Source organism: Diceros bicornis, chromosome 40 (genome assembly GCF_020826845.1).
Source record: "Diceros bicornis minor isolate mBicDic1 chromosome 40, mDicBic1.mat.cur, whole genome shotgun sequence".
NCBI classification, from domain to species: Eukaryota; Metazoa; Chordata; class Mammalia; order Perissodactyla; family Rhinocerotidae; genus Diceros; species Diceros bicornis.
In genome coordinates, this window is record NC_080779.1 from 17,701,736 (window position 1) to 17,729,220 (window position 27,485).

At 42.9% G+C, this 27,485-nt stretch overlaps 1 protein-coding gene across 8 annotated transcripts in view; it reads left to right on the forward strand.

Moving 5' to 3' along the window:
• The window catches only part of ACOXL (acyl-CoA oxidase like), a 371,667-nt gene that overhangs the window by 41,274 nt on the left and 302,908 nt on the right, over positions 1 to 27,485 (forward strand). For 7 of the 8 annotated variants that reach the window (XM_058534585.1, XM_058534590.1, XM_058534587.1 and 4 more), the window contains exons 3-7: positions 6,991 to 7,074; positions 21,939 to 22,025; positions 22,378 to 22,476; positions 26,596 to 26,710; positions 27,024 to 27,110. In XM_058534585.1, the coding sequence (XP_058390568.1) occupies positions 6,991 to 7,074; positions 21,939 to 22,025; positions 22,378 to 22,476; positions 26,596 to 26,710; positions 27,024 to 27,110 (472 nt within the window). The remainder of the gene's footprint in view (positions 1 to 6,990; positions 7,075 to 21,938; positions 22,026 to 22,377; positions 22,477 to 26,595; positions 26,711 to 27,023; positions 27,111 to 27,485) is intronic. The other variant, XM_058534586.1, reaches the window with a different exon arrangement.

Genomic DNA, 27,485 nt, shown 5'->3' on the forward strand with positions numbered 1-27,485 from the left:
TTTCATCATAAACTTCAACCAAAATAACATATGGCAACAGGCTGAGTGCAGAAGCAACTGTGAGAGTCCAGCTGTCTTTTATTAAGCCAGATGTAAAACAATTTGTAAAAATGTAAAACAATGCCATTCTTTTCACTAATTTTTTTTTGTTTGGAAATTATGGTTATTTGTCATAAGAATTATGTCATTTACATTAACATGTAGTAGGTTTATTACTGTTACTTTTAAATGAATAAATATTTTTTAAAAATCTCAGTTTTAATTACTAGTATGGTAAATTGATAGATGTAACCTGCATAAACAAAATCTCTTTGGACTCCTCAATAATTTTTCAGAGTGTAAAGGGGTCCAGAGACCATAAGGTTTTGAGAACCACTGGTCTAAGTCATCCACTGTTTTCCCAGGAATCCCCATCTCAGATCAGCTTGGAGGGAATTGGCAGGAGATTGGTGGCTTTATATTTATATTTATTGTACTATAATTATCTATTATTTTGATTTAGAATTTTACATAGTCTCAGTTTGGGATGGTTTTTGTTTTTGTATTTAGAGAAATATCAGATCTAAAATGGAATAAGATTCTAAGGTCAGCTCACCTTAGAAGGCATCTGGGAATGGGGAAAATGGTTGCTTTCCTCATTAACCCCTGAGAAAAGGAGCAGCTTTCCCCAGGAAGCAGTTACATTGAAGCCGTGGGTGTGTTGCAGAGGAGCTGAGCAGGGAATATGCCAAGAGGCTGAGGATGTCTATCCGGCCGCTGGTCCTTTACACCAGCCCATCCAGCCCAGGCCAACCCTGTTGCCCACAGCCAATACCATGACCGGGTACACCTCCCCTGCTCTGTCCGTGTCCTGGTTCCTACCTTTGACCTACTTTGAGCTCTTGGCTCCGATACCTTAGCCTTGGCTCTGCCCTTGGCCTTCTGGCTTCTGTTTGTACTGGAACCCAGGCTTTTCCTAGTGGGCCGTGACAGGCTGCCCCTGGCTCTCAGTCTCGTGTGCTGCCTTTGGCAGGATTCCCTGTCCCAGCTCCAGCTCCACAGACTTGGACACTGGCCACTTGGCCAGCACTCTGGCCAGGCCAGCCCTGGCCCCATGGGATGCTGTGGAGGATTTGAGCAGAGATGACAGGATGGAGTGCCTGTTTACAGAAGTTCCTCTGTGTAGATTGGCACCTAAGCTGAGTTGTCATCCGTGATGGCCCACAGGGATTACTTGAAAGGGCATGCCAGGGAGTGAGTTGGGTCCCGCCCAGGGCTCCAATGCAGCTGGGATCCTGGTGCTGTTTGCTCATTGCACTGTGAGCCATTCTGCATAAGGAAAACTTCTCACTTTAAGGCTTCATTATTACTCTTGAAGTGAAATATTATGTTAAAAATAACAATAATTATTACTTGCTATCATTTGCTAATCCCTTCTATGTGCCAGGTGATTCATTCATTTTACGATTATTTAATAAGCACCTACTATAAACCAGGAACTGTTCAAGAGGCAGTGAACAAAGCAGGCAAAAAATACCTGTCTTTATGGAGCTTACATTTTAGACTGAGAGGAGGCAGAGAATGAACTAATAAACAAGTAAATTTATATTATGTCACATGGTTGTAGATGCTGTGGATGAAAATCAAACATAGTAAATTGGAAAAGAAGAAGTAAAACTATCTCTGTTCACAAATGACATGATCTTGTATGTAGAAAAACCTAAAAATTCTACAAAAACCTGTTAGAACTTATACAAATTTGGCAAAGTTGCAGGATGCAAAATCAGCCACTATCTTCCATTAAAATTAATGTAAAATAATACACTTTCCATTAACAGAAAAGTAAGCTTATGCACCAAGCTGGTAATGTCAATATGATACATTCATTATTACATGCTGTCAATATTGATAAATTATGTGATTACACTAATAATCAGAAGAATTTCCAAAGCAGCTAGGAAATTGGTAGGAAGCATGGCCAAGAGAAGAGGTATTAAATTTAAGGCAAGAATTTGGAAAATCCTGAACTGTCGGAATACTACAATAATGTTGTGAAAGGAGAAAAATACCCTTAGACAGAGCCATGGGACTGTCGCCTTTCACCATTCCTGTACTGGGCTGTCCTGGAGTAGTCAAGGCCCTTGGGAGAACAGAAGTACAAGGGCTACATAGAGCCTTTGTACAGAGTTTTCCCGCTCTCTGCTCAAGCACCCTGCTGTGGCCCCAGGAACCAGCAGGGAACAAGAAGGCCAGATGTGGAGGCCACAGTGAGAGGTTTGGATTTTCTTGCAAAGGTAACTGGAGTCATTGGAGATTTTCCATCATGGTAGGGGGTGGGGGAGAAGGGAGGGAGGGAAGGAAGCACAGCATGATGTTCATTTTAAAAATATTATAGTGCAATGATCAAAATGTACAAGTTGATTCAGAAAACATACCTGAAAATGCAAAAGTCCTAGAATTGTTAAAGTGATTCTGAAAAAGGACAAATTTGGAGGACTATCACTACTTGATTTCAAGACTTATTGTAAAACTACTCAAGATTATGTGGTATTGACATAAGGATAGACAAATAGATTAATGAGACAGAATGGAGAGGCCTGAAATAAACCCACACATATATGATCGATTGATTTTTTGACTATGTTGCCAAGGCAATTCAATGGGAAAAGAAGAGTCTTTTCAATAAATGGTGCTAAAACAACTAGATAAACATATAGAAAAAATTTAACCTTGATCCCTACCTCATACTACACACAAAAATAATTTGAGATGAATTATACACCTAAACATAAATTATAAAATTACAAAGTTTGCAGAAGAACAGGGGAGAATGTCTCTTTGGCTCAAAAAACACTAAACGTGTAAAAGAAAAAACTGGTAACTTGGTTTTTTTCAAAACTAAAAACTGTTGTTCATCAAAAGACATCATTAAGAGAATGAAAAGGCAATCTACAAACTTGGAAAAAATATCTGCAATGCATATATCTGACAAAAACTTATGTCCAGATACAAAGGATTTGTATCCAGAGTATATAAAGAATTCCTAGAGCTCTGATGATAAAAAGACAAACAACCCAATTTAAAAAATGGGCAAAAGACTTTAATAGACACTTTATAAAAGTATACAAATGGCCAATCAGCGTGTAAAAATATGCTCAGCATCTTTAGTCATCTGAGAGATGCATATTTAAACCATAATGAGATGACACACTCCCTCCAGAATAGCTAAAAATGGAGAAGAGTGACAATACTGATGAGGATGTGGAGAAACTAGAACTCTCATATATTGTTGGTAGGAGTATAAAATGGAACAACCATTTTGAAAAACTGTTTGACAGTTCTTTACAATATTAAACATAAATCTCGCCTTTATTCCAGCAATTGCGTTCCTGGGGATTTACAACAGAGAAACGGAAACATATGTCCACAAAAAGACTTGTACATAGATGTTTATGTCAGCTTTATTCATAAAAACCTCAAACCAGAAACAACCCAAATGTTCACCAATAAGAGATGAGACAAATTATGGAATATTCATAGATGGAAAACGACTCAGTCCTAAAAAGAGAATGAACTACTGATATAGAAAACAACATGGATGCCTTATTTACATGAAAAAAGGCAGGTATAAAAGAGTACATACTGTACGATTCCATTCATGTAAGTTCAAGAACAGGCAAAGCTAATGGATGGTGATAAAAAGAGAGCAGTGGTTGCCTGTGGGGGTGGGGACTCTGAAAAGATATATGAGGGCACTTTCTGGGGGGAATGGAAAGATTCTATCATCTTAATTGGCGTGATGGTTACACAGGTAGATAATTGACAGAGTTCATGTACTTAAGGTCAGTGCATTTCATGGTGTGTAAATTTTACCTTCATGATCAAACAAAGATCATAATGCCTGATGTTTGGGGCAGAGTGGAAGCAGAGAGGCCCGCAGGGATGCCAGCCGGGAGGCTGTTACGATAGTCCCACACACGACGGTGGTGGGAGATGTCAGGAGTGGCCATGCTTGGGATCTCTTTTGGAGGGAGGGTCAGGACTGATTAATCCAGTCGGCAAGAGTCTCGTTTAGAGCTGGCCCCGGACAATTGAATCCTGGAAGCCCGTTTATTTATTTGATTTGTATATTTTACTCTGACCCCTTCTTTTTCTAAAATAATTTGAGGCAAGTTATAACAAAGGACATGCATTCAGTGAGACAGAGAAGACATAACTAAAATAGAAAATTGAAACCAGAAGTTGGAAGGAGCAAATATGCCAGTTTGGGAACTGATACCAGAAAACTGAGATCAAGAACTTCTTTCTGCCCAGTGCCCTTGGCTGGGCACCTTACTGGGGCTGCTGAGGGGTTGTAAAGGGTCTTTTAATATCAGAGGAAAGACAGCTCAGATTATAGACACCCAAGCAGTGCTGAATCAAGTTGATTTTAGTTGAAGAAGAATATATACCTTTTAGAGACTCTGGGCTCATAAAATCAAAAATATACATTTTTGCAGAATTTGACTTGAAACAGAATATTACATCATAAAGGTCTGCTACCTCAAGTGCTCTACAAAGAAATGAGGGGTATTTTAGAGAAAACTACCTTCCTTCTGTTTGAGACTGAATTTAGTAAGCAGAAATGTAAATAGCATGGGGTGTAATTTAGGACAAAATACAAGGTTGGGAATACTTTCCATATATTTATGGAATCATTATCATTTAAAATTACTACAAACTAACATGCTGATATGGGAATTGAGTTTGGTTTGACTATACCAAGTCTACGTGAAGGCAGCTATTGATACAGTAGAAATGCTGAAAACACATGTTGATTATAGATTGGTCATTACCAGTATAGACAATGCAGTTATGTTGCCAGTTGAATGAGAGAGGAATCTTGTCAATATTAGACATTCTTTAATTAATAACAATTAACAGATCAGAAATGAAAGAGGAATTGAAGAAAAGAGAGAATTTATGTGTGGGGAAGATGTTAAAAATATACACCAGGGAGGCAGTCAACATTAACAAACATTAAGGCTAGTGTTAGTTCTAGAACTTTCACTTCTTGAAATGGACCAGTCCAAATGAATGCTTAAATCAACATCAGAGGATCAATGACAAACTCCTACGGGTATTGCCCATCGGATCTAATAGCAAAGGAAGGAAAATAATCATCATAAACAATTTATAATGCTCCAAGATGGCTAAATTTGGAGTTGATTCTTCAGCAAATGGGATTATAGTTTATTTCAAACTGGTGAGTAAAAATGACCACATCTGGATACCACTAATGATAAAATCATATTCCTGTATTAATAGTAAATGGAGAGGGTGAAATAGGAAGAAAACTGAACAGTTGGAGATTCAGAGGAATTTACTTACTCCTGATGCTTTAGGTTTGGCTGAAGCAGAGCAGGTGGTTTAAGGTGAGGAAGGGTCTGTTGTGACGATACCTGGGCCCTGTGGTGTTTGATGTCAGGTGCTCCCTGGGGACGAGGAGAGTGGTGCAAAATAGAGGTGGACAGATGATGAAGGCTGGGCCACCCAGGGTCCAGGGACTTCCTCCAGCTTAGGAATGAGGAGCGGCGAGGGGTGGGGACAAGACATCCATATGAGGGATCTGTAGACCTGGTTCCTGGTCTTTGCTCTGCCACTTACTAGGTGACCCTAGTTGGACAAGTCATTTGACCTCCCTGAGTCTAGGCTTTTCCGTCTGTTGCCTGGGGCAGTACTTCCTGTCGTGCTTGGCCTCTTATGGAAGGTTGTTGCGAGGATCCGTGGGACAGAGGGCACATGGGCCCTCCGAAAAAGTCCGCATGTGTCTGCTACAGTTGTTTTTTATTATTTGCTGGTGACTAACTCTCCAGTGTGAGCTGGAGCTGGAGCCATGCAATGGTTCATGCTCAAGCCTGGAGATATTTTAGGAAATAATCAAGACAAGATGCATTGGGTTGGAGCCACAGTAAGAGTCATAAATTTTGACAGTTTGCTGTTTGATAAAATTAATGATGCTTGAGAGGAACACTGTGAAAACCTACAGGAGAGGAAAACACAGAGTGTGTTTGGGAAGAGAGCTTAAGCCGATGTGGAAACTGCGAGTCATCGAGGAATGTTGGTTATCGTCCTGCTGCTGGTGGGCAGTTTACACGCACTTTACCTACACATAGGCACACACACATAGGCACACACATGTATACACACGTGTACACACGGCAACAAGCACCAGATTTTATTGGCTGAGTCTCAGAAGAGACTGGCGAATAAAGAAGACTGACGTTAATTCCAACGATGGAGAATTGCAGTTTGCACACTTAGGGGCTCACCACCTTCTAAGGAAATGCCACCTGCCTCTGAATTTTTAAAATAAAAACAGCGACAGTGTTTTTGCCTTGTCTTGTTTCTCGCTGGTGGAAAGGAGTGGCTCCTATAGCTCTGGGGATTTGTGGCTGCTGTGTACAGGGAGTGAGAAGAGGGCAAAGAAGGGGGACCGGACCTCATGGTTTTTAAATTATCAAAGCCCTGAGATGGTCTATGGTTAGAAAGAAAAGTGAAGAGTATTGCTTTTCCTGTGTCCAGAATGTTCCCCAACCTTCCCAATCCTCTGTCTTCACGTCAAGATCATCATCTGGACTTGAGCATCAGAGCAGAGGGGCTGCACCATGTTCTAGGCAGAATCCTGGAGGTGTCCGGCTTTGGAGACCCAGAGGGACAATCTTGGTGGAGGCAACACAAGGCCTGAGCGGGGTGTCAGGAGCCTGGCCTCCATACGGACCCAGTCGACTTTCTATTGTCTAAGGAAAGAGTCTTTAAACACTGTATGTGGTCGGAGCCCAGATGGCCACGTTAAGAAAGGATGAAAACATTTACTTCAGCAAGGTGATAGGATTATTTTTAATTTTAAAATTGTTTTTATTGTGTTGCATTTATTATTATAAAAGTAACGTACGTTTATTATCAAAACGTTAATTTAAAAGGTCAGAAAACCATAAGGAAACCTTGACATTGGGTCTGTCGTGTTTTCAGGCAGAGAAAACAAAGAATTTTATCAGTCGGAACCTTGTCATAGGAGAAGTCCTCTCCACAGCAGACATGGCCACAGGAGTGAAGGTGAGAGAACTGGGCACCCACTCTTCCTGAACGGGTACTTAGTTTTTTTTTTTTTTTTTTTTTTTTTTTTTTTTTTTTTTTTTTAATAGTGCATGCGAGTTTTATTTTCATTTATTTTTCTCTGATGAACTTCATGCTAACAGAATAATTATAAATTATTCAGCTAAGTGGTCTTCCTGCACTAGAAATATGCATTTACAGAGAGAGGAACATAGAGGAAATCTCCCTTCCCATTTGCCATTCTCTCCTTCTTTGTCACTTCCCAGATTCTCTACTATGAAGAATTCATTCTATAACCCTAGTCCTTGTAATTCATTGCTTTGAAAGTTAAATAACACACAGAGGAACTCTATATTTTCAGAAAATGCAGGTCCTACATGGTCAGCAAAAATGCATAACATTTTGCAGAACCTGTGTCTTTAGCATTTTTTTTTTTTTACATTTTTATTGATATTTTAATGGTTTCTAACATTGTGAGATTTTGGGTTGTACATTTTTGTTTGTCCTTCACCCCATATATGACTCCCTTCACCCCTTGTGCCCACCCCCCACCCCCCACCCCCCACCCCCACTTCCCGGGTAACCACAGTCCAGTTTTCTCTGTCCATGTGTTGGTTTATATTCCACATATGAGTGAGATCATACAGTGTTTGTCTTTCTCTTTCTGGCTTATTTCACTTAACATAATACGCTCCAGGCCCATCCATGTTGTTGCAAATGGGACGATTTTGTCTTTTTTTATGGCTGAGTAGTATTCCATTGTATATATATACCACATTTTCTTAATCCAATCGTCAGTCGAGGGACACTTAGGTTGCTTCCACTTCTTGGCTATGGTGAATAATGCTGCAATGAACATAGGGGTGCATAAGCCTCTTTGGATTGTTGATTTCAGGTGCGTTGGATAGATTCCCAGTAGTGGGATGGCTGGATCATAGGGCATCTCTATTTTTAATTCTTTGAGGAATCTCCATACCGTTTTCCATAGAGGCTGCACCAATTTGCATTCCCACCAGCTGTGTATGAGGGTTCCTGTTTCTCCACATCCTCTCCAACATTTGTTGTTTTTTGTCTTGGTGATTATAGCCATTCTAACGGGCGTGAGGTGGTATCTTAGTGTTGTTTTGATTTGCATTTCCCTGATGATTAGTGATGTTGAGCATCTTTTCATGTGCCTATTGGCCATCTGTATATCTTCCTTGGAGAAGTGTCTGTTCATTTCCTCTGCCCATTTTTTGATCGGGTTGTTTGTTTTTTTGTTGTTCAATTGTGTGAGTTCTTTATATATTATGGAGATCAACCCCTTGTCAGATGTATGTTTTGCAAATATTCTCTCCCAGCTGGTTGGTTGTTTGTTCATCTTGATTCTGATTTCATTTGTCTTATAAAAGCTCTTTAGTCTGATAAAGTCCCACTTGTTTATTTTTTCTTTAGTTTCCCTAGTCTGGGTAGGCATGTCATCCGAAAAGATTCCTTTAACCCCAATGTCAAATAGTGTGTTGCCTATATTTTCTTCTATGAGTTTTATAGTTTCAGGTCTCACCTTCAGGTCTTTGATCCATTTTGAGTTAATTTTTGTGTATGGCGATAGCACATGGTCCACTTTCATTCTTTTGCATGTGGATGTCCAGTTTTCCCAACACCATTTATTGAAGAGACTTTCCTTTCTCCATTGCATGTCCTTAGCACCTTTGTCGAAAATTAGCTGTCCGTATATGTGTGGTTTTATTCCTGGACTTTCAATTCTGTTCCATTGATCTGTGTGTCTGTTTTTGTACCAGTACCATGCTGTTTTGATTACTATTGCTTTGTAGTATGTTTTGAAGTCAGGAATTGTGATGCCTCCTGCTTTGTTCTTTTTCTTTAGGATTTCTTTAGCTATTCGGGGTCTTTTGTTGCCCCATATAAATTTTAGTATTCTTTTTTCTATTTCTGTGAAGAATGTCATTGGGATTCTGATTGGGATTGCATTGAATCTGTAGATTGCTTTAGGTAATATAGACATTTTAACTATGTTTATTCTTCCAATCCACGTGCATGGGATATCTTTCCATTTCTTTATGTCATCGTAGATTTCCCTCAATAATGTCTTGTAGTTCTCATTGTATAGGTCCTTCACCTCCTTGGTAAGATTTATTCCTAGGTATTTTATTCTTTTTGGTGCAATTGTAAATGGTATTATCTTTTTGAGCTCTCTTTCTGTTAGTTCATTATTAGCATATAGAAATGCAACTGATTTTTGTAGATTGATTTTGTACCCTGCAACTTTGCTGTAGTTGTTGATTGTTTCTAACAGTTTTCCAACAGATTCTTTAGGGTTTTCTATATATACAATCATGTCATCTGCAAATAGTGAGAGTTTCACTTCTTCGTTACCTATTTGGATTCCTTTTATTCCTTTTTCTTGCCTAATTGCTCTGGCCAAAACCTCCAGTACTATGTTGAACAGGAGTGGTGAGAGTGGGCAGCCCTGCCTCGTTCCTGTTCTCAGAGGAATGGCTTTCAGTCTTTCCCCGTTGAGTATGATGTTAGCTGTGGGTTTGTCATATATGGCCTTTATTATGTTGAGGTACTTTCCTTCTATTCCCAATTTATTGAGAGTTTTTATCATAAATGGATGTTGTATCTTGTCAAATGCCTTCTCTGCGTCTATTGAGATGATCATGTGGTTTTTATTCTTTGTTTTGTTGATGTGATGTATCACGTTGATTGATTTGCGGATGTTGAACCATCCCTGCGTCTCTGGTATAAATCCCACTTGATCATGGTGTATGATCTTTTTAATATATTGTTGTATTCGGTTTGCCAATATTTTGTTGAGGATTTTTGCATCAATGTTCATCAGCGATATTGGCCTGTAATTTTCTTTCTTTGTATTGTCTTTGTCTGGTTTCGGTATCAGGGTGATGTTGGCCTCGTAGAATGATTCAGGAAGTGTTCCATCTTCCTCTATTTTTTGGAATAGTTTGAGGAGGATGGGTATTAAATCTTCTTTGAATGTTTGGTAAAATTCACTGGAGAAGCCATCTGGTCCTGGACTTTTATTTTTTGGGAGGTTTTTGATTACTATTTCAATCTCTTTACTTGTGATTGGTCTATTCAGATTCTCTATTTCTTCTTGGTTCAATTTTGGGAGGTTGTATAAGTCTAAGAATTTATCCATTTCTTCTAGATTGTCCAATTTGTTGGCATATAATTTCTCATAGTATTCTCTTATAATCCTCTGTATTTCCATGGTATCCATTGTAATTTCTCCTCTTTCATTTCTAATTTTATTTACTTGAGCCTTTTCTCTTTTTTTCTTAGTTAGCCTGGCTAAGGGTTTGTCTATTTTGTTTATCTTCTCGAAGAACCAACTCTTTGTTTCATTAATCCTTTCTACTGTTTTTTTGGTCTCAATATCATTTATTTCTGCTCTGATTTTTATTATTTCTCTCCTTCTGCTGGCTTTGGGCTTTGTTTGTTCTTCTTTTTCTAGTTCTGTTAGGTGTAATTTAAGGTTGCCTATTAGGGCTTTTTCTTGTTTGTTAAGGTGGGCTTGTATTGCTATGAGTTTCCCTCTCAGGACCGCTTTTGCTGCGTCCCATATGGTTTGATATGGCATGTTATCATTTTCGTTTGTTTCCAGATAGTTTTTGATTTCTCCTTTAATTTCATCAATGATCCATTGGTTGTTCAGTAGCATGTTGTTTAATCTCCACATTTTTGTCACTTTCCCAGTTTTTTTTTCCTGGTTCATTTCCAGTTTCATAGCCTTATGGTCTGAAAAGATGCTTGTTATGATTTCAATCCTCTTAAATTTATTGAGGCTTGCTTTGTTTCCCAACATATGGTCTATCCTAGAGAATGTTCCATGCGCGCTTGAGAAGAATGTGTAGTCAGCTGTTTTTGGGTGGAGTGCTCTGTATATGTCTACTAGGTCCATCTCGTCCAGTTTTTCATTTAAGTCTAATATTTCTTTATTAACTTTTTGTCTGGATGATCTATCCATTGCTGTAAGTGGGGTGTTAAGATCCCCTACTATTATTGTGTTGTTGTTGATTTCTCCTTTTAGGTTTGTTAATAGTTGTTTTATGTACATTGGTGCTCCTATGTTGGGTGCATATATATTTATAAGTGATATGTCTTCTTGATGGAGTGTCCCTTTTATCATTATATATTTCCCTTCTTTGTCTTTCTTAACCTGTTTTATCTTGAAGTCTACTTTGTCTGATATGAGTATGGCAACACCTGCTTTCTTTTGTTTGCCATTAGCTTGGAGTATTGTCTTCCATCCTTTCACTCTGAGCCTGTGCTTGTCTTTAGTGCTAAGATGTGTTTCCTGAAGGCAGCATATTGTTGGGTCTTGCTTTTTAATCCATCCTGCCACTCTGTATCTTTTGATTGGAGAGTTCAATCCATTTACATTTAGGGTAATTATTGAAATATGAGGGTTGAATGTTGCTGTTTTGTCACTTATTTTCTGGTTCTTTTGCATTTCCTTTGTTTCTTGTCCCATTTGTTTTGGACTGCCAATTCAGTTTGGTTATTCTGTCTTATGATTCTTCTAGTTTTCTCTTTGTTTATCATATGTGGTTTTAATTTGATTATTTGTTTAGTGGTTACCTTGAGGTTTGGGCGAAAAATCTTCTGTATGAGATAGTCCATTATCTGATAGCCTCCTATTTCCTTATACTAAGTCAATTCAGTCACTTTCCTCTTCCCCTTCTAAGTTGCTCTTGTTATACCTTATTCTATCTTGTGTTGTGGCTGTGTGTTTACAGTGATGAGGTTAAATTTATTTTTGGTGAATTTCTTCCTTTGATCTTTGAGTTTAGTATTTAAGTGGTTGCTAACCTATTCCGGTAAAGATCTACTATTTCTCTGATTTTGTCTACCTACTTTTCTCCTTACTCCAAGCTTTGTGTTCCCTTTCTCTTCTTGTTTTCAGGCCTGAGGGCCTTCTTGAGTATTTCTTGTAGTGGCGGTCTCGTGGCCATGAACTCCCTTAGCTTTTGTTTATCTGGGAGAGTTACTATTTCTCCATCATATTTGAAGGATATTTTTGCTGGATAGAGTATTCTTGGCTGAAAGTTTTTGTCTTTTAGTATTTTGAATATATCATTCCAGTCTCTTCTAGCCTGAAAAGTTTCTGTTGAGAAATCCGCTGAGAGCCTGATGGGAGTTCCTTTGTACGTTATTTTTTGTTTTTGTCTAGCTGCCCTTAATATTGTTTCTTTGTCGTTGACCCTGGCTAGCCTTACCACTAGGTGTCGTGGTGAAGGCCTTTGTCTGTTAATATATATAGGCGTCCTGTTGGCTTCGCTTACTGGTATTTCTTGCTCCTTCCCCAGATTTGGGAAATTTTCAGCTATTATTTCCTTGAATAGGCTCTCTGTTCCTCTTTCCCTCTCCTCTCCCTCGGGAATACCTATAATTCTTATGTTACATTTTCTAATAGAGTCCGATATTTCTCGGAGTCTTTCTTCATTTCTTTTTAGTCTTAGTTCTCTCTCTTCTTCCATCTGGAGTATATCTGTATTCCTATCCTCTAAAGTACTAATTCTTTCCTCCATATTGTCAGCTCTGTTCTTTAAAGATTCCAGATTCTCCTTTATCTCCTCCATTGTGTTCTTCATCTCCATCAGCCCTGATAGGTTTTTCTTTATGATTTCAATCTCTTTTGTGAAGAAACTCCTAATCTCATTTAATTGTTTGTCTGTGTTGTCTCGTATTTCGTTGAGTGTTTTTATGATAGCTATTTTGAAATCTCTGTCATTTAGTTTATGGATTTCTGTGTCTTCGGGGTTGATTTCTGGTTGCTTGTCATTTTGTTTCTGGTCTGGTGATTTCATATATTTTTGCATTGTGGTTCCTGTGTTGGTTTTGATTTTCCTCATCCTGGAAGTCTCTGGTTGCACTTTCCACCTGCCGCCACTGTGTGGTGGTGAAGGGCTGTGTAGTCTAAGCCCCCTGCGCTCTGCCCCAGTTTTTCTGCTGCGATCCGCAGTTTTGTTTTGTTTTGTTTTGTTTCTTTTCCCCACTGCGATCCACGGGTCCAGTCCAATTTATTCTGGTCTGCCTCGGACCGCTAGATCTGGTCGAGCTGCAGACTCCGGGTTGTGGGGAGGGGGGAGCTCTCTCTTTTGCCCTCTGGGTCCCTGACGTGGGAGGCTTCTCGTTTGCCCCTCTTTATCCGCTCTCTGGGTTGCTCAGATGTTGATGGTAGCCCTGTGGCTCCTCTGAGCCCTCTGTGCGGGAGTTTCCCACTGGCTGAGAGCGCCCGAAGAGCTACAGTTTCCCGCCGAGGGCCGCCCCTCCCCCCTCTCTGGGAGCCGCGCGGACCGGATCGCTGATCTGATGGGGAGGGAGCGGAGTTCTCCTTACCTCTCCCCACTTCCTCCGGGGGCCCAGCACGTTCCGCTCTCAGATGTGCGGCAGTGTGGATCCCTCCGCTCCAGCTTTTGACTGTCTGGGATTCCGTTGTTTGTCTGTGGCTGTTACTTTTGTTGTATTTTGTGGGGGAAGAATTCACGGGAAAGCTCACTCCGCCATGATACTGACGTCACCTCACGGGTACTTAGTTTTGAACGACAAGAAGTGAAAAATAGAGCCCTGTAGGTGTCAGTCTGTTTACTGGAATAGATGGTAAAATAGTACACGTTATTACCCATCCCCCTGACTTCCTCTTTAACCATTATATCCAGTCTTATATTTGCTTTTTCTTTGCTTTTCTTTTTGCTTAGTTTTATTGCATTTGTGTCAATCAGTTATTTTTGTTTGTTTTAATTTTATAAAAACAATATCATAATCATGCATGATTTTCTTTCTTCACTTAAATGTTATCACTAAGATTGATCCATATTGTTGCATGCCACTGTATTCATTTATATTTATTTTTTTAAAAATCTTTTTACTTTGAAATTATAATGCTCACAGGAAGTTACAAAAATAGTACACAAAGTCATGTGAACTCTTTACCCAGTTTCCCTCCGTGGTGACATCTCAAATAGCTGTAACGCAATACAAAACCAGAAAATCAACATTGGTACAGTACTGATGACTAGACTACAGACTTTATTCAGGTTTCACTAGTTTTTACATGCACTCAGTTTGTGTGTGTGTGTGTGAGTGTGTGTGTAGTTCTATGCAGTTTGGTCCCATATATATAGTTTCGTGCAACCACCACCACAATCAAGATATAAAACTGTTTCATCACAAAGAAACTTGTAGTGCTACTCATTTGCAGTTACATCCAGCCCCCACCCCATCCCCGTCCTTTGGGAACCACTAATCTCCATTTTTATGGCTTTACCATTTTGAGAATGATATATAAATGGAAGTTCATTCATTTTTGACTACTATGCAATATTCCTTTGCATAAATATGCCACAGCACTTGGAATTCTTAGACTTCTCCATTTTTGTTGATCAAATGGGTATAAAATGACACCACATCGTGTGCTTACTTTGTGTGTCCCAGCTCACAAAGGATGGTAAACAGAATAGCTTGGAGGGTGTGGTTGCCATGGCCCTTTGTGGTGCCCTAAGTCCCCCAGCAGAGGGTCATTCATGTGGCCCTGCATATGCCCTCCTTTCCCTCCCTGGACACCACTGGGCCTTAAAATAAGTTCCTGCATCCAAACACCCAGTCCTGATGTCCCCAAAGGGGAGAAATTATAATTAGAACATGAAGAGAGAACGATCAGACAAGAAGCCAGGTCGATCGTTGGTGAGTCCAAGATGATAGTTATTTCTGTCTGCAGTGTAGACATTTAAAAATGGGTAGAAATTAAAAATAAAAATATGTGAGTGCCATCCCTTGGTGAGGACACCCGCCATCAGGTCCTTCAGCAGAGACTGGATTCCCTGTGATGCCAGCCAGGCAGGGTCTATTGCTTCCTGGATGGGTGGCTGTGGTTTCCAGAGAGAAGAAAGTGAACTGAGATGCAACAAATAAATCCCCCTCTCAGAAATACTAGAGGATCCTGGTCTAGACTCATGATCCTCAGTTCGTGCTTTTGCCATTTTGTCCCCCACCTGCCTTCTCTTCAGCAATCCCCTAGTGGGGTGTGGCCATGGGGAAATCTCCACAGAGTGTTCCAGCTCTCTGGGGGGAGTCCTCTCCTCTGCATCTCCAGGGTCTTGCACAGAGCCTGGTGCATAGAGTTGCGTAGGGAATGTTTGAATGAATGAAGGAGAGGCAGCCTGTGGTTTAAAGCAGACTTAAGACACATTTCAACCAATCACAATGCGTGGACCTTATTTAGATCCTGGTTCAAACAACAAACTGCAAAGAAAAATTATATCAGTTGGGAAATTTGAACATTGGATATTTGGCAATATTAAAGAACTGTTGTAGTTTTAGGTGGGATGTTTGAGGGTTATGTTTTAAAAAAGAGTCTTTATCTTTTACAGGTGTCTGGGAAATATTCATGGTGAAATGATAGGATGTCTGGGATAAACTTCAAGATTACCTGGGGTGTAGGATGGGAAAGCGAACTGGGGGAAAGATGAAGTAAAATGGACCATGAGCTGGTCATCATAGTGTTCGTTATACTCTTCTATTTTGTTTGAAACTTTCCACAACAAAAAACATTTTTAAAAGTTTTACTCCTGAATATCCTAGAAGGAAATATGAATAGATTTAAAGGAACAGATCTTTAAAAATGCTTCTCTGATCACGTCACTCCTTTGCTTGCAACTTCTTCCCATTATGCTTTAGAAAAACCCTCCCGTTGTTGATGTGGCCCCTGGTCCTTGTGCGGTCTGGCCCTGCTCACCTCTCCAGACACCATCCATTCCACTTTGTCCACCTCCCCAGGACATTGGCCTTCTTTTGGTTCCTCTTCTCCACCTTTGGACCACTCTTGAATGGTCCGTACTAGAATGGTCTCTTCCCTTCCTTCACCTGGCTGACACCTGCTCACTCTTCAAGTCCCAGCTCAAGTGTCCTTCCCTCAGGGAAGGCGCCCTCTGGCCTGCAATTTAAATCCTAGTTTAAAACTGTGCCTTCAAGTTTTCCGTCATGGTGTGTACCCATTTTAAATTTATGTATTTATTCATGTGTCTAATTATTGTATGTCTCTTGGCACCACTAGAGGGCAAACTCCTTGGAGACTATCACCCCCTACATTCTTGCTATTTAGTATCACTACATGAGTGTTAAATGAATACGTAGAATCAGAACAGTATGGCAGTTACTCAGAAGGTTAAATGTAGAATTACCATATGACCCAGCAATTTCACTCCTAGGTATATACCCCAAAGAATTGAAAACAAGGACTCAATCATACTTGTATGCCAGTGTTCATTGCAGCATTATTCACAAAGCTAAAAGGAGGAAACAAACGAAGTGTCCATCAACAGATGGATGGATAAACCAAATGTATATACATACGATGGAATATTATTCAGCTACAAAAAGGAAAGAAGTTCTGGAACATGTTACAACGTGGATATTTATTTATTTATTTATTTTGTGAGGAAGATCAGCCCTGAGCTAACATCCATGCTAATCCTCCTCTTTTTGCTGAGGAAGACCGGCTCTGAGCTAACATCTATTGCCAATCCTTCTCCTTTTTTTTTTTTCCCCCGAAGCCCCAGTAGATAGTTGTATGTCATAGTTGCACATCCTTCTAGTTGCTGTATGTGGGATGCGGCCTCAGCTTGGCCGGAGAAGCGGTGCGTCGGTGCGCGCCCAGGATCTAAACCCGGGCCGCCAGTAGCGGAGCGCGCACGCTTAACCACTAAGCCACAGGGCGGGCCCTACAACATGGATAAGCCTTGAAAACATGATGCTAAATAAATAAATAAATAAGCCAGACATAAAAGGATAAATATTGTATGAGTCCGCTTACATAAAATTTCTAGAATAAGGAGATTCTTTGAGACAGAAATAGATTATGGGTTCCCAGAGGCTGAGAAAAGAGGAGAATGGGGAATTATTGCTTAATGGGTACAGAGTTTCTGTTTGGGGTGATAAAAAAGTTTTGGAAATAGATAGCGGTGATGGTTGCACAACACTGTGAATGTACTTAATGCCACTGAATTGTACACTTAAAAATGGCTAAAATGGCAAACTTTAGGTTATATGTATATTGTACCACAATAAAAAAAACAGACATTATTATTAACTCTCTTTGCTTTCCAACACTTCATCACTGCAGGGGATTTTTTTTTTCCTTGTGCTTGAACATCCTAGACAGTTAGAAGAATGTGTAGACTGTGCTCCTGGGTGAGCCCAGGAGGGCCGTGTCTGTCTTTTCTGTTGGCGGTGGAGGGAGATGTCCAGGGAGGGGATGTGGTGCACTGGGAACAGTTCCTATGAACTCTGGTTGGTCAGGACGTCCCCAGATCTCACTGCCAGCCTAAGGGTAGCTAGTGGCCTCTGCTGGCTTTCCTTTTATACCTTCACATGACTGGCTGTCAACTGGAGCAGGGGGCGTCAGCATCAGTTCATTGAAGTCACCTGCACCCGCAGGCCTGGGCCCCTTTTCTCTCTCCCTCCAGGTCTGTGTTTTCCAAAGGCTCTGGGTGTCCCTGAGTGCTTTGGACAAACACAGTTGTCCTCACACAGCCGAGTGCTGGCAGGGCCAGGGCTGGCTCTGGGAGCAGCTGACCGCGAGGGGGCGGGAAAGTGAGAGAGGTGCCAGGAAAGAGACTTTTCTTGACTGAGGGCTTTGAATCTCCACTCTAGCTTGGGAGCCAGTCCAAGGTCTTCTGCCAGAAACGCTGATGCAACCTGGAGGGACTCTCAGGCCAAAAGAAACGTGACATGCTTCCTTTTCTTCTTCCCCTTGACCATTCTCTTTTTTCCTTATTTGAACCATCTTACTATCTGTCTTAGTTTGCTTGGGCTGCCAGCACAGACAGTGTGCCTTAAACAATGGAAATTTATTTTCTCACAGTTCTGGAGGCTGGGAAGTCCAAGATCAAGGTGCCAGCCGATTCAGTTCCTGGTGAGGACCCTCTTCCTGTAGATGGCCGCTTCCTCGCTGTGTCCTCACATAGGGGTTGGAGGGAGAGAAAGAGAGAGAGGGAGAGACACAGAAAGCAAGCTCTCTGGTAACTCTTATAAGGACACTAATCCCATCCTGAGGGCCCCACCCTCATGACCTCATCTAAACCTAATTCCCTCTCAAAGGCCCCACCTCCAAATACCATCACAGTGGGGGTTAGGGGCTTCAGCATATGAATTTTGGGGGAAAACAATTCAGTCCATAGCACTGTCCTGTCTGAGGTCACCATTGTCCCAAAACCACATGCAGTGCCTCAGTGTACCCCATTTGCTCTTGGAATGGAAAGAACCTGAAGGCACTTGAAGGTTCTTTAGGAGACCCACCGTCAGACCGCTGTGTAGGAAGGGCCTGGCCTATCAACAGTGGACGCAGGGCAGACCTCTCTGGTGCATGGTGGCCTGGAGACAATCGGAATGACTTGGGTTCACATTCAGTCTCTAGGACTCCTTAGTCACAGCTCTGGCACCTTCCTTCTACATCTAAGGTCGTCATCAGTGACCTTAGTTTTCTCTTCATGAAGATGGCACTGCTAACGTCCGTTCACGGGCTGTGTTCAGATTTAGGTTGATGATGCCTGTGAGGAGCTCCTTGCTGTGCCTGGCATGCAGCAGGGGCTCGGTAAGTGGTGGGGGTTGTGACCCCTGAGATGTGGCACCTAGCCCTTCCCAGCGGTCTTCCAGGTAGTGGCTCAGTTAGTGGACTGAGGTGAAATCAACCTGCATTCCAGCCCTAGCCCACCAGCTTTCCCGGCCACTGTGGGATGTCCCTCTTTCTAGTCACCATTTGGAAGTTAAGGGGCCCTGCCAGAGGCCCCAGCCTTGGGCCCCTTCAGCCTGACCGCACTTCCCAGCCCCCAGGAAGCCCCAACTGTGGCCTCTGGAGGCTGCTGCCAGCCCTCCTTGGGCATGTTGCAGTCATGACCTCATATGCCTGATGTTGTAGCTGTCTTTTTTCTCTTCTGGATTAGTGAGAAAGGAGAGAGGTAGCTTTCCCAAACTAACAGTTCCAGGTGTGCACCTATTTAGAGTTTTTGTTGGGTATCCTCGCCTTTTTGTATTTCCTCGCCACTGCCTTTCCCAGTCTCTCTCAGAACAGATGGACCTCTCTGTCCTGTCCCCTGAGATGGCCCGGGGTTGCGCTGCTCCCTCGTGATGGACTGATGCCCTTCTTCATTCAATCTCAGCATCCCTGTCTTAGCGAATCCATCCCCTCCTCCCCCGCTCCTCCCGTGTGCTTCCTTCTTGCAGTTAATGGGCCTCCACCCATCTGGGGACTCAGGCCAAAGACCCAGGTGTCACCTGGAGTCCTCTCTTGCCCTCTCCTCCCATATCCAACCCATCAGCTTTGTCTCCAGAATCTACCCTGAATCCCTCTACATCTCACCCCCTTCACTGCAGTCTGACTCACCTCAGTGGCCACTCACTGGGTGCCTCCTTCCTGTGGCTGGGCTGAGGTCCATGCCGCTCCCAGGAGACATCTGCTGAAAGTGTACCACGCCAGGGAGTCATCTACTTAGAGCGTCCAGGTGCTCCTGTTTGGTCAGATTGCCTGCTATTCAGAGGATGTGGCTTTGACAACCCACTGGCCAGCACATGGGGGAAGATCCCACATTGAACGGACTGTATGGGTTGGGGTCACACAGACTCTGCCTCTGTTAACTGCTGAAGTTTTCTGCAAACCTACAGGTTTCACTCATCCAGCCCAGGGCTCCTACTGAGAACATTTAGTGAATGGAGCCTTTCAAAATGTGGAGGTAACATTCTGGTCTAGTTTTTCTTTTTCCCCTTTCTAAAGAGGAGGAAGGGATTTAAAACCTAGAAAAGAAATATATTGTAAAGAACACACCAGCCAAAGAGATTTAGGGGTGGAAAATTCAACCTGTTTTAGTTTTAGAAAAATATTTTTCTTTAACTTGATTTCCACGATGGTTTAGGGAAAAAAAATTACCCTTTGGATGGATTCCATTTTCCCAGGTTGGAATTAGTAATACAATTTGCAGCGCCCGTGATGATTCCGTGGAGAAGAGTGCTGAGCAATCGGGGTGTTAAGCATCTTCCAGGGAAGCTTGGTGATTCTCCAAACGGAAAGCACTTCATCTGTCAGGTGTGATTAGTGAAATTCGTCTGTCATGATGGCAGAGCGTTTCAGCTGGTCGAGCGGTTGGAGTCGGTGAAGCACCAGTCGATGCAAGTTAGGCAGTTAGCGCTAGGCTGATCACACGCGTGCAGTGCAGGGACTAGTTCTCGCCAGAGGCTGATGACAGTTCTCAGATGGGAGCATGTGAAGATATCGTTCCCGCCACTTCCCTGCAAGGTCTTCCTTGGGGTCACTGTGTTCCCTAGGGCCCCTTCAATTGTAGTGACCCCAGAAAAGAAAAGGGTGTCTATTGGCTGCTGTAATTGAAGAGTCCGGGGTGTGGCAGGCTTCAGGTGTGGGTGTATGGGACCTGGTCTCTCATCTCTCGGCTCTGTCTCCTTCTCCCCACCTTGACCCCTGTGTGTTGGCTTCATTTACCAGCTCTTGTGATGGCAAGAGCAGCCAGCAGCACCAGGCCTCCATTTTTCCAGGTTCTATTGCATCCAGAAAGAGAGAGCTTCTCTTCCTCAGGAGCTCACCCACTGATTGGACCCACCCAGATCATGGTTCCATCCTGAAGCCATCTATGGCCATGATGCTATGCAGATCAGCCAGTCCTGGGCCCCAGGCTCATCCTAAAGCTGGGATGGAGGTTAACATCAGCCGCAAACCATTTGGACTGATTCTGGAGGAGGACGGCTTCCCAGAGTAAAACGGCCTGTGTGGCTAGGAGGGGGTGAAGGGACGCTGACCTGCAGACGCAGCCAATGTCTGTACACCTGAGCGCTCTGTCCTTGCAATCAGTCCCCTGCTCCCTTCAAATGGCCCACTGAAGTCTTCCTTCTCCCGCTCCTCCTCTTCTTCCTCCTCTGCTTTCTCTTTGTCAGCAATGCTTTTCTAGGGTTTATGAAAGACCAGACAAAGTGTTTGGCAGTTGACCATCAGTGAATCCTTGCAGCAACCCTATGAAGTGCTGTTAGGCGTTAGGCAGCTTCGGTTTGAACCCCAGCTCTGCCCACTTTCTCAGGGTGCAGCCTCAGGCAGGTCGCTTCCCTCTGAACCTCAGTGTCTTCATCTGTCAAGTGGGGGTCATGATGTCGTCTTCCCAGGGTCGTTGTGAGAATCAATGAACTTGTGTGTATGGAGCTCAGTGCCTGGAAGGGGTGAGTGCTCAGGAAGTGGGGGTGCTCATCATGCACTCCATTTGTCAGATGCAGAAACTGAGGCTACTATGTCATTTGTTCAAGGTCCCACAGCCAGTGGGAGGCTGAACTTGGATTTGAGCCCAGGCTGTCTCATCCCAAGCTGAGTGCCTGCTCGTTTTGCAGCATTGCCTTTTCCATCAGCCTTCCTGTTTGCTGACTGTTTCCCATGGCAGGACTCACCTCTGCAGACTGTGGTCAGCACCTGGGGTCAAGGGCACAAACACTTTGTTGCACATCTACGTACCAGGCACTAAGCTAGATCTGAGCAGACAACGCGGAATGAATGTTCAGAACAATCATTTGATGGGGTGAACTGGGCAGCTCCAACAATGGAGGACTGACTCTCTTGTTGCTGGGGAGGCCTCTCCAAGAGAGGGGACCATGCGCTACGTGTGCAGAGAGGAACTGGAGCTTGACAGGCAGCGAGGCAGCGAAGGGAAGGGCACGGAAGCCTTGCCACCTGTGGGACTTATGGAAAGCTCGAGCTGAATAGATGCTCCTTGAATGGAGTCTGACCTGTGGGTTTAGTGGTCATTACATTGCTGACTGTTGCTAACAGTGGTCTGTATTGTCCTTGTTTCCAGTGTGGAATAATTTATTGGCTATTTGGAGGTGCAATCAGGAATCTTGGAAGCCCGGGACATGTAACTAAGTGGCTTCAGCCTCTCCAGGTATGGTGTGTACTCAAAGATGTCCTCTTCTATGGAAAGCCTTAAAAATTCACAGTAGCTAGGTGTGTGTGTGTGCGCGCGCGCGCGTGTGTGTTTGCAGAGAAAGAAGATAACACAGAGAATTAGTGTCAGCAAGAATTTTGTTTGGAATGAGAATTTCAAGACTATCTTTTAAAAATTGCATGGAGTCTGTCATATTGTTATCACATTAGTTGTCACCAGGCCGAATTTTTATATTTATCTCCAACTCATCCCTCCCTCTCTTACCAACATTCGTAATGATCTGAAAGGTCTGCAATTGCAGCAACCATCTGACTGGCTTAATTCCCTTCTAACGTCTGGTAAACTCCAGGAGCAGAAATACACAGGGGTGTTTGCAATGACCGAGAGGGGCCACGGGAGCAACGTGAGAGGGATCCAGACCGAAGCCACTTTTGATCTCTCTGCTCAGGTGAGGATTCTGTCCATCGTTCTGTGGTTCAGTTCAGCTGGACACCTGCACAGAACTAGACTCTCTTCCTTCCCGAGTCCAACTTTGCACCCTCTGTGTGTGCTCTCTGACCAAGGGGCTCAGATTCAGAACAAATGTCTAAGTGCTTTAGTGGAGGTGAACATATGCTCAGCCCTCATGAGTCTAATACCAGCCAACACTTACACAGCACCTACTACGCTGCGGGCACTGCTCCAAGCACTTTACCTGTGCTCGTTAATTTAATGCCTTGTGACAACGCTATGAGAATAGTACTGGAGATAGTCTATTGTCCTTCCCAACAGTAGCAGGTAAATGACCGGAAGAGATGTCTTTTTGGCACTCTCCATCGCACTGTGTGGCTGGAGGGCACTGTCTGCTGGGGCTTCCTTACCAGGAGCCAAGTCCTCTGTACTGGCATTATGCAATGTTTTTAATCCTGACCTGCACGAAAATTCGCATGGCAATGGAAACAAAATTTCACAAAACAATCTTACCTTTACTATGTGTGTGATGAACTCCAATCATTTCCCTTCCATTCTCATTAATTAAGTAAATGTTGGTCAAGACCCTCTAAATTGATATCCCTCCAGTAATGTGAAAGCCCTGCTGTCAGTTACTCCCCCATCTCTTTAGCTCCTACTCCCCCTGAATAAAGGAAGCAACTCTTTTCCTTATTTCACTCTCCTTTATAGTTTCTTGTTTGATATTGGGTATTCTTAAGAACTACAAAGGAATAAATACATTTTGAAGTTCTTTCTAGAAATGAGTGTGTCAATATATACGTGCAAGCATGTGCTACGAGTGCGGGTGTGGCCATGTGCACGTGTGTGTGGCTACTCAGTCACTTCTTCGTGTTTGCTGAGTTTGTTCTTTTAGAATCTGGGTTTTTGGTAGCAGGTTTCCCTAACCCACGGGTGATAGTTGGAGGCGATCAGAGTTTAGAACGACGGATTCAGGTGGGGGTTGTATTGGAGGAGGTCCTGCCTTCCCTCCCGCCCTGATGCTAGTTCTCCACAGTGAACAGTGATGTCCAAGTCGGACATCGCTGATAAGGACAAGAAGAATGACTGTCATTTATTGAGTGTTCTCTGTGTACCCGGCTCCACATCAGGCTCCCTCTGTATAGTACTATATTCCCTCACGACGACAATCCCATAAACAGGACAGTAACCTACTTCTGTTAATTGAGCATGTATGCTAGGTACCAGGCTAAAGACTCTACATGTAACACTGTGTTAAATATTCTATAATCTTATAGGAAGACACTGTCCCTATTTTACAGGTGGAGAAACTGAGGCTCTCGGAGGTAGGATACTGACTATGGCTATGCAGTTAATGAGCGAGTCTCAGGTTCAAGTGGGACTGCCCTTAACAGCTTAGCTTTCCTGCCAGTGATGGGAGGCTGACTAAACAGCTTTTGGGTTTTGGCTGGCCAATTTTTTCTCTCCCTAAACCATGGTATTGAGGTCACCTTGCTGTCGTTAAAGGAGAAAAAAAAACCTCACCGACAATTCTGATTTATTTGTTTCTTCTTACAATTATTTTTTTTCGCAAAAATCATTTGCCTGTGTTGGTCCCATTTCCCCCACACAGCATAAATGATTTCGCTACCTGGGGTGCCTCGGCAGCTGCTGCTTTCTGCAGGGGGGTCGCAGGGTTGACATCGTAATGATGAGGAGACCCTGGTGAACACCGGCCCCCCCGTGGAGTGAGCGAGAGAACAGCCCATCATCCACTAGGGCCACTGAGGACTGACACAGCAGGGAACGGGTTTCTCCTTCACTGGTTTCTGCGTTTTCCTCTTCGTTTCCCTTTTCAAGTGTTAGAGCGTATCGAATGAGCCCTCTCTCCCTCCAGGACTGTTTCAATCACTTGTATTTTCGGTTCTTCGTTCCTGTGGGTTGGTGGTTTTGTTTTTATTTTTGGGAGGTGGATGGGGTACTGGTATGGATACTTAAAAGGTAAGGGAGAGTTTTCTTTTTTACACTTGATGCTAAATAGCAAAAATAAAGGAGGCGCAGAGCTCTCTGGCCAAAGCCGTCTTTTTAGTGCTTGCAGCGCTGACCATTTTTTGTTGGCCTTCAACAACTAATGATAATGGGAGCCGACACACATGGTGTGCGTTATTTAGATCCAGCTCTCACGCCAGTATTTTGGCTGATGCAAACTTTCCAAATCAAGTGTTTTTGCCAGAAGTGACAAACCTCCTTTCCCAGACTGTATCAGATGTTTACTGGGACGGATGGCCTCCTGTCTTCCCCACCGCACCAGATTGTTTTCTGCCAGGCCAATGCTTCTCTGCTACTTCCTTTCCTACCCTTGAGGTGTACGCATTCCCTCACTACATGGTTTCTTGTTGTTGTTGTTGTTACTGCACTCAGCCTCAAAGAACTCCTTTCTTTGAGAAGTCCTGGCTGGCCTGATAAGACAAGGGCAGCCACCAGGGACTTCTCCTAAAAAGAATGGGTTTGTCCATTTCTGTTTCTGAAAAGGCCTTGCACGTGTTCAAAGTTTTCCTGTGCAGACATATGTCAGAGAATGTTTTCTTAGGCTTCAAGACTGTATTTCTTGGCCAGAGGGAAAGTGTAGTCTATATACTTTAAAGTCTGAAATCTGAGATAATCTTTGCATGATCAATAGCTTGTTGGTTTAGTTCAGCCACATCTTCGATATTGTCAGCTCCAATTAAATTTGTAGTTCTACTCTTTTGCCCTTTCCTCTGGACTCTCCGACCTGTCCCAGGTACCCTGTATTCAGAGCTGGCAGTTATGGTCAGTCCCTCCTTGACAAGACGTGTAAGGGTATTCCGGGTCGCGAGCAGAATTAGGGAGAACCGACAAGTGGAGGGGAGAATTTCTAGTGTGACCCTGTATTGGCTTCCAGAGAGGAAGAAAAACAAGACCGAGTTTTGAGCAGAGACTGAAAACAAAAAACCCTGCATTTGCTTCCTGCTTCTTCCTGACCGGTGTTAATTTCAGAGTGTTTTGAGCTACAATCCTTGGTCGTATTATGGAGACAAACTGGATGGCATTTTCTAAGATTCTTTCCCTTGTAAGACAGAGAATTGTTTACAAATGCTTCAGTTTTAGGGCTTATACATGTGAACCTTTTTTGGGAACGTCTTATTATTAATTCATTGATCAGGAAAATGGAGAGGCGGGTTCTGAAACAATCATCCAAAGGCTTAAAGGAGGTATTTTTTAAAATAAAAATCAAAACTGTATGGGCTAGGATTCTAAGCAGTGGTAGAAATAGGTCATGGTTGCCTGTTAGTCTTGCTTGCATCCAGGCAAACAGTTTTGGCCTTCGGTTAGTTAGTTGCTGTTTAAAAAACAGACCCATATCATGGAGGCGGGGATGTTCAAGGCCCGGGTAACCGGGGAGGGTGTGAAGAGCCAAGCGATTTGTCTAGAAGAGGCAATGCCCAGCAGATAAAATGAAAGACATAGACGTGGACTCATCCAACTAGGGGCTTCAGATCACTGGACATTCCATCCTTTCTTCTGAAACTTGCAGGTGGGGTAGTTTGGGGTGAGGAGTGTGTGGAGAGCTGAATATATATCACCGAGCTTTTGGGGGTTTTGGCGTTGGATTATTTAAGAGTCAATGTGAAGTAGTCTAGAGACAGAGAAGTTGATCCTTGAAGAAAGACGTCATGCGTTGAAGCTAGGCAGGGCTCAGCCAGATAGCACACATGTCAGCTCAACACAATAAAGAAGAGGGACTGGGAAGGAATGGAAGAACACCTTTTGTCCATCGAAAATTGGTAACTTATTTTCCAAATTCATTATTATTAGGATTATTGGATCCTAATCAAATAATTCATTGGATTATTCATTGAGAAAGCACTTAATTTCCAGTCATTTTCAACGGTGAGGTGCAGGTGAAACTACATGAATTGAGGTGAGAGCACAGTGGCGTTGACCTCGTGAGGTTGAGCCGGATGATGTTTGGTTTCTGCTCCTTTGCTGTGAAATCAGCGGAATGCTTGCACTCCGTGATGTGGATCTATTTCACGGTCTATTCATTGCACTGAGCCGAGGATTGAAATGAGCCATCAGAAAGGAAACCCTCTTTCACTCTGCCGTTTCTGTGTAGGAGTTTGTCATCAACACGCCATGTGAAAACGCTGAGAAGATGTACATCGGAAATGCGATGTATGGGAATTATGCAGCTGTCTTTGCCCAGCTCATCATAAATGGAAGATGTCAAGGTTTGTCACTGGCACGGAAACCTAGAATAATTCTCTTTACTATTTTCCAGTGACTGCTTTACACTGAAAACCCATTTCACAGGGCTGTTTTTATTTTGTAAAAAATTCAGTACTAACTTTATCTTCTAAATATACATGATGATAAAATTTATCATTACATTTTGATGTTATTTACTATTATGTGCAGTGCACAGTCACAGAATTGAGTGAATTTCAAGATCAACATAATTGTATACTGTCCCAGGAAATGAATAAAGCTTTAATCATATCTTTAGGAAAGAGAGTTGAGTAATTGTCTCTTTGCCTTCCTTAGGGCCCCACTGTTTCATCGTTCCTATCCGGGACGGAAACGGGAGCTTGTACCCAGGAGTGACGGCTATTGATATGATGTACAAAGAAGGTAAGTTCCCAGGTGACCCCTCTCCTACCCTCATTTGTACTTCCCGCCTGCTCCCCAACCCGCCCAAGGGGAGTCTAACTTAACTCACCCGAACGGTGAAGGCAGAGAAGATTCTCTGTTTTTGAGCCTGATTAGAGTCTTTTATGTGGAGCTGTGAGAGAATGTTGCAGATTGCCATTTATGAATATGCATTGATCTCGTTTTCTCCCAGCCTCTCATACTTCCTAGTCACGAGGCAGCTTTGCCTTGAGTTGTTCCCTCTTCTCTCTCCTTCTTGGACTTGTGGCTCTCAGAGGGCAGGGTGAGGCTCTCTCTCTAATGCCCCTGAGCCACCAGCCTGGTGTTGGTGCCCTGAGGCCCTTGATGAGCCCTAAG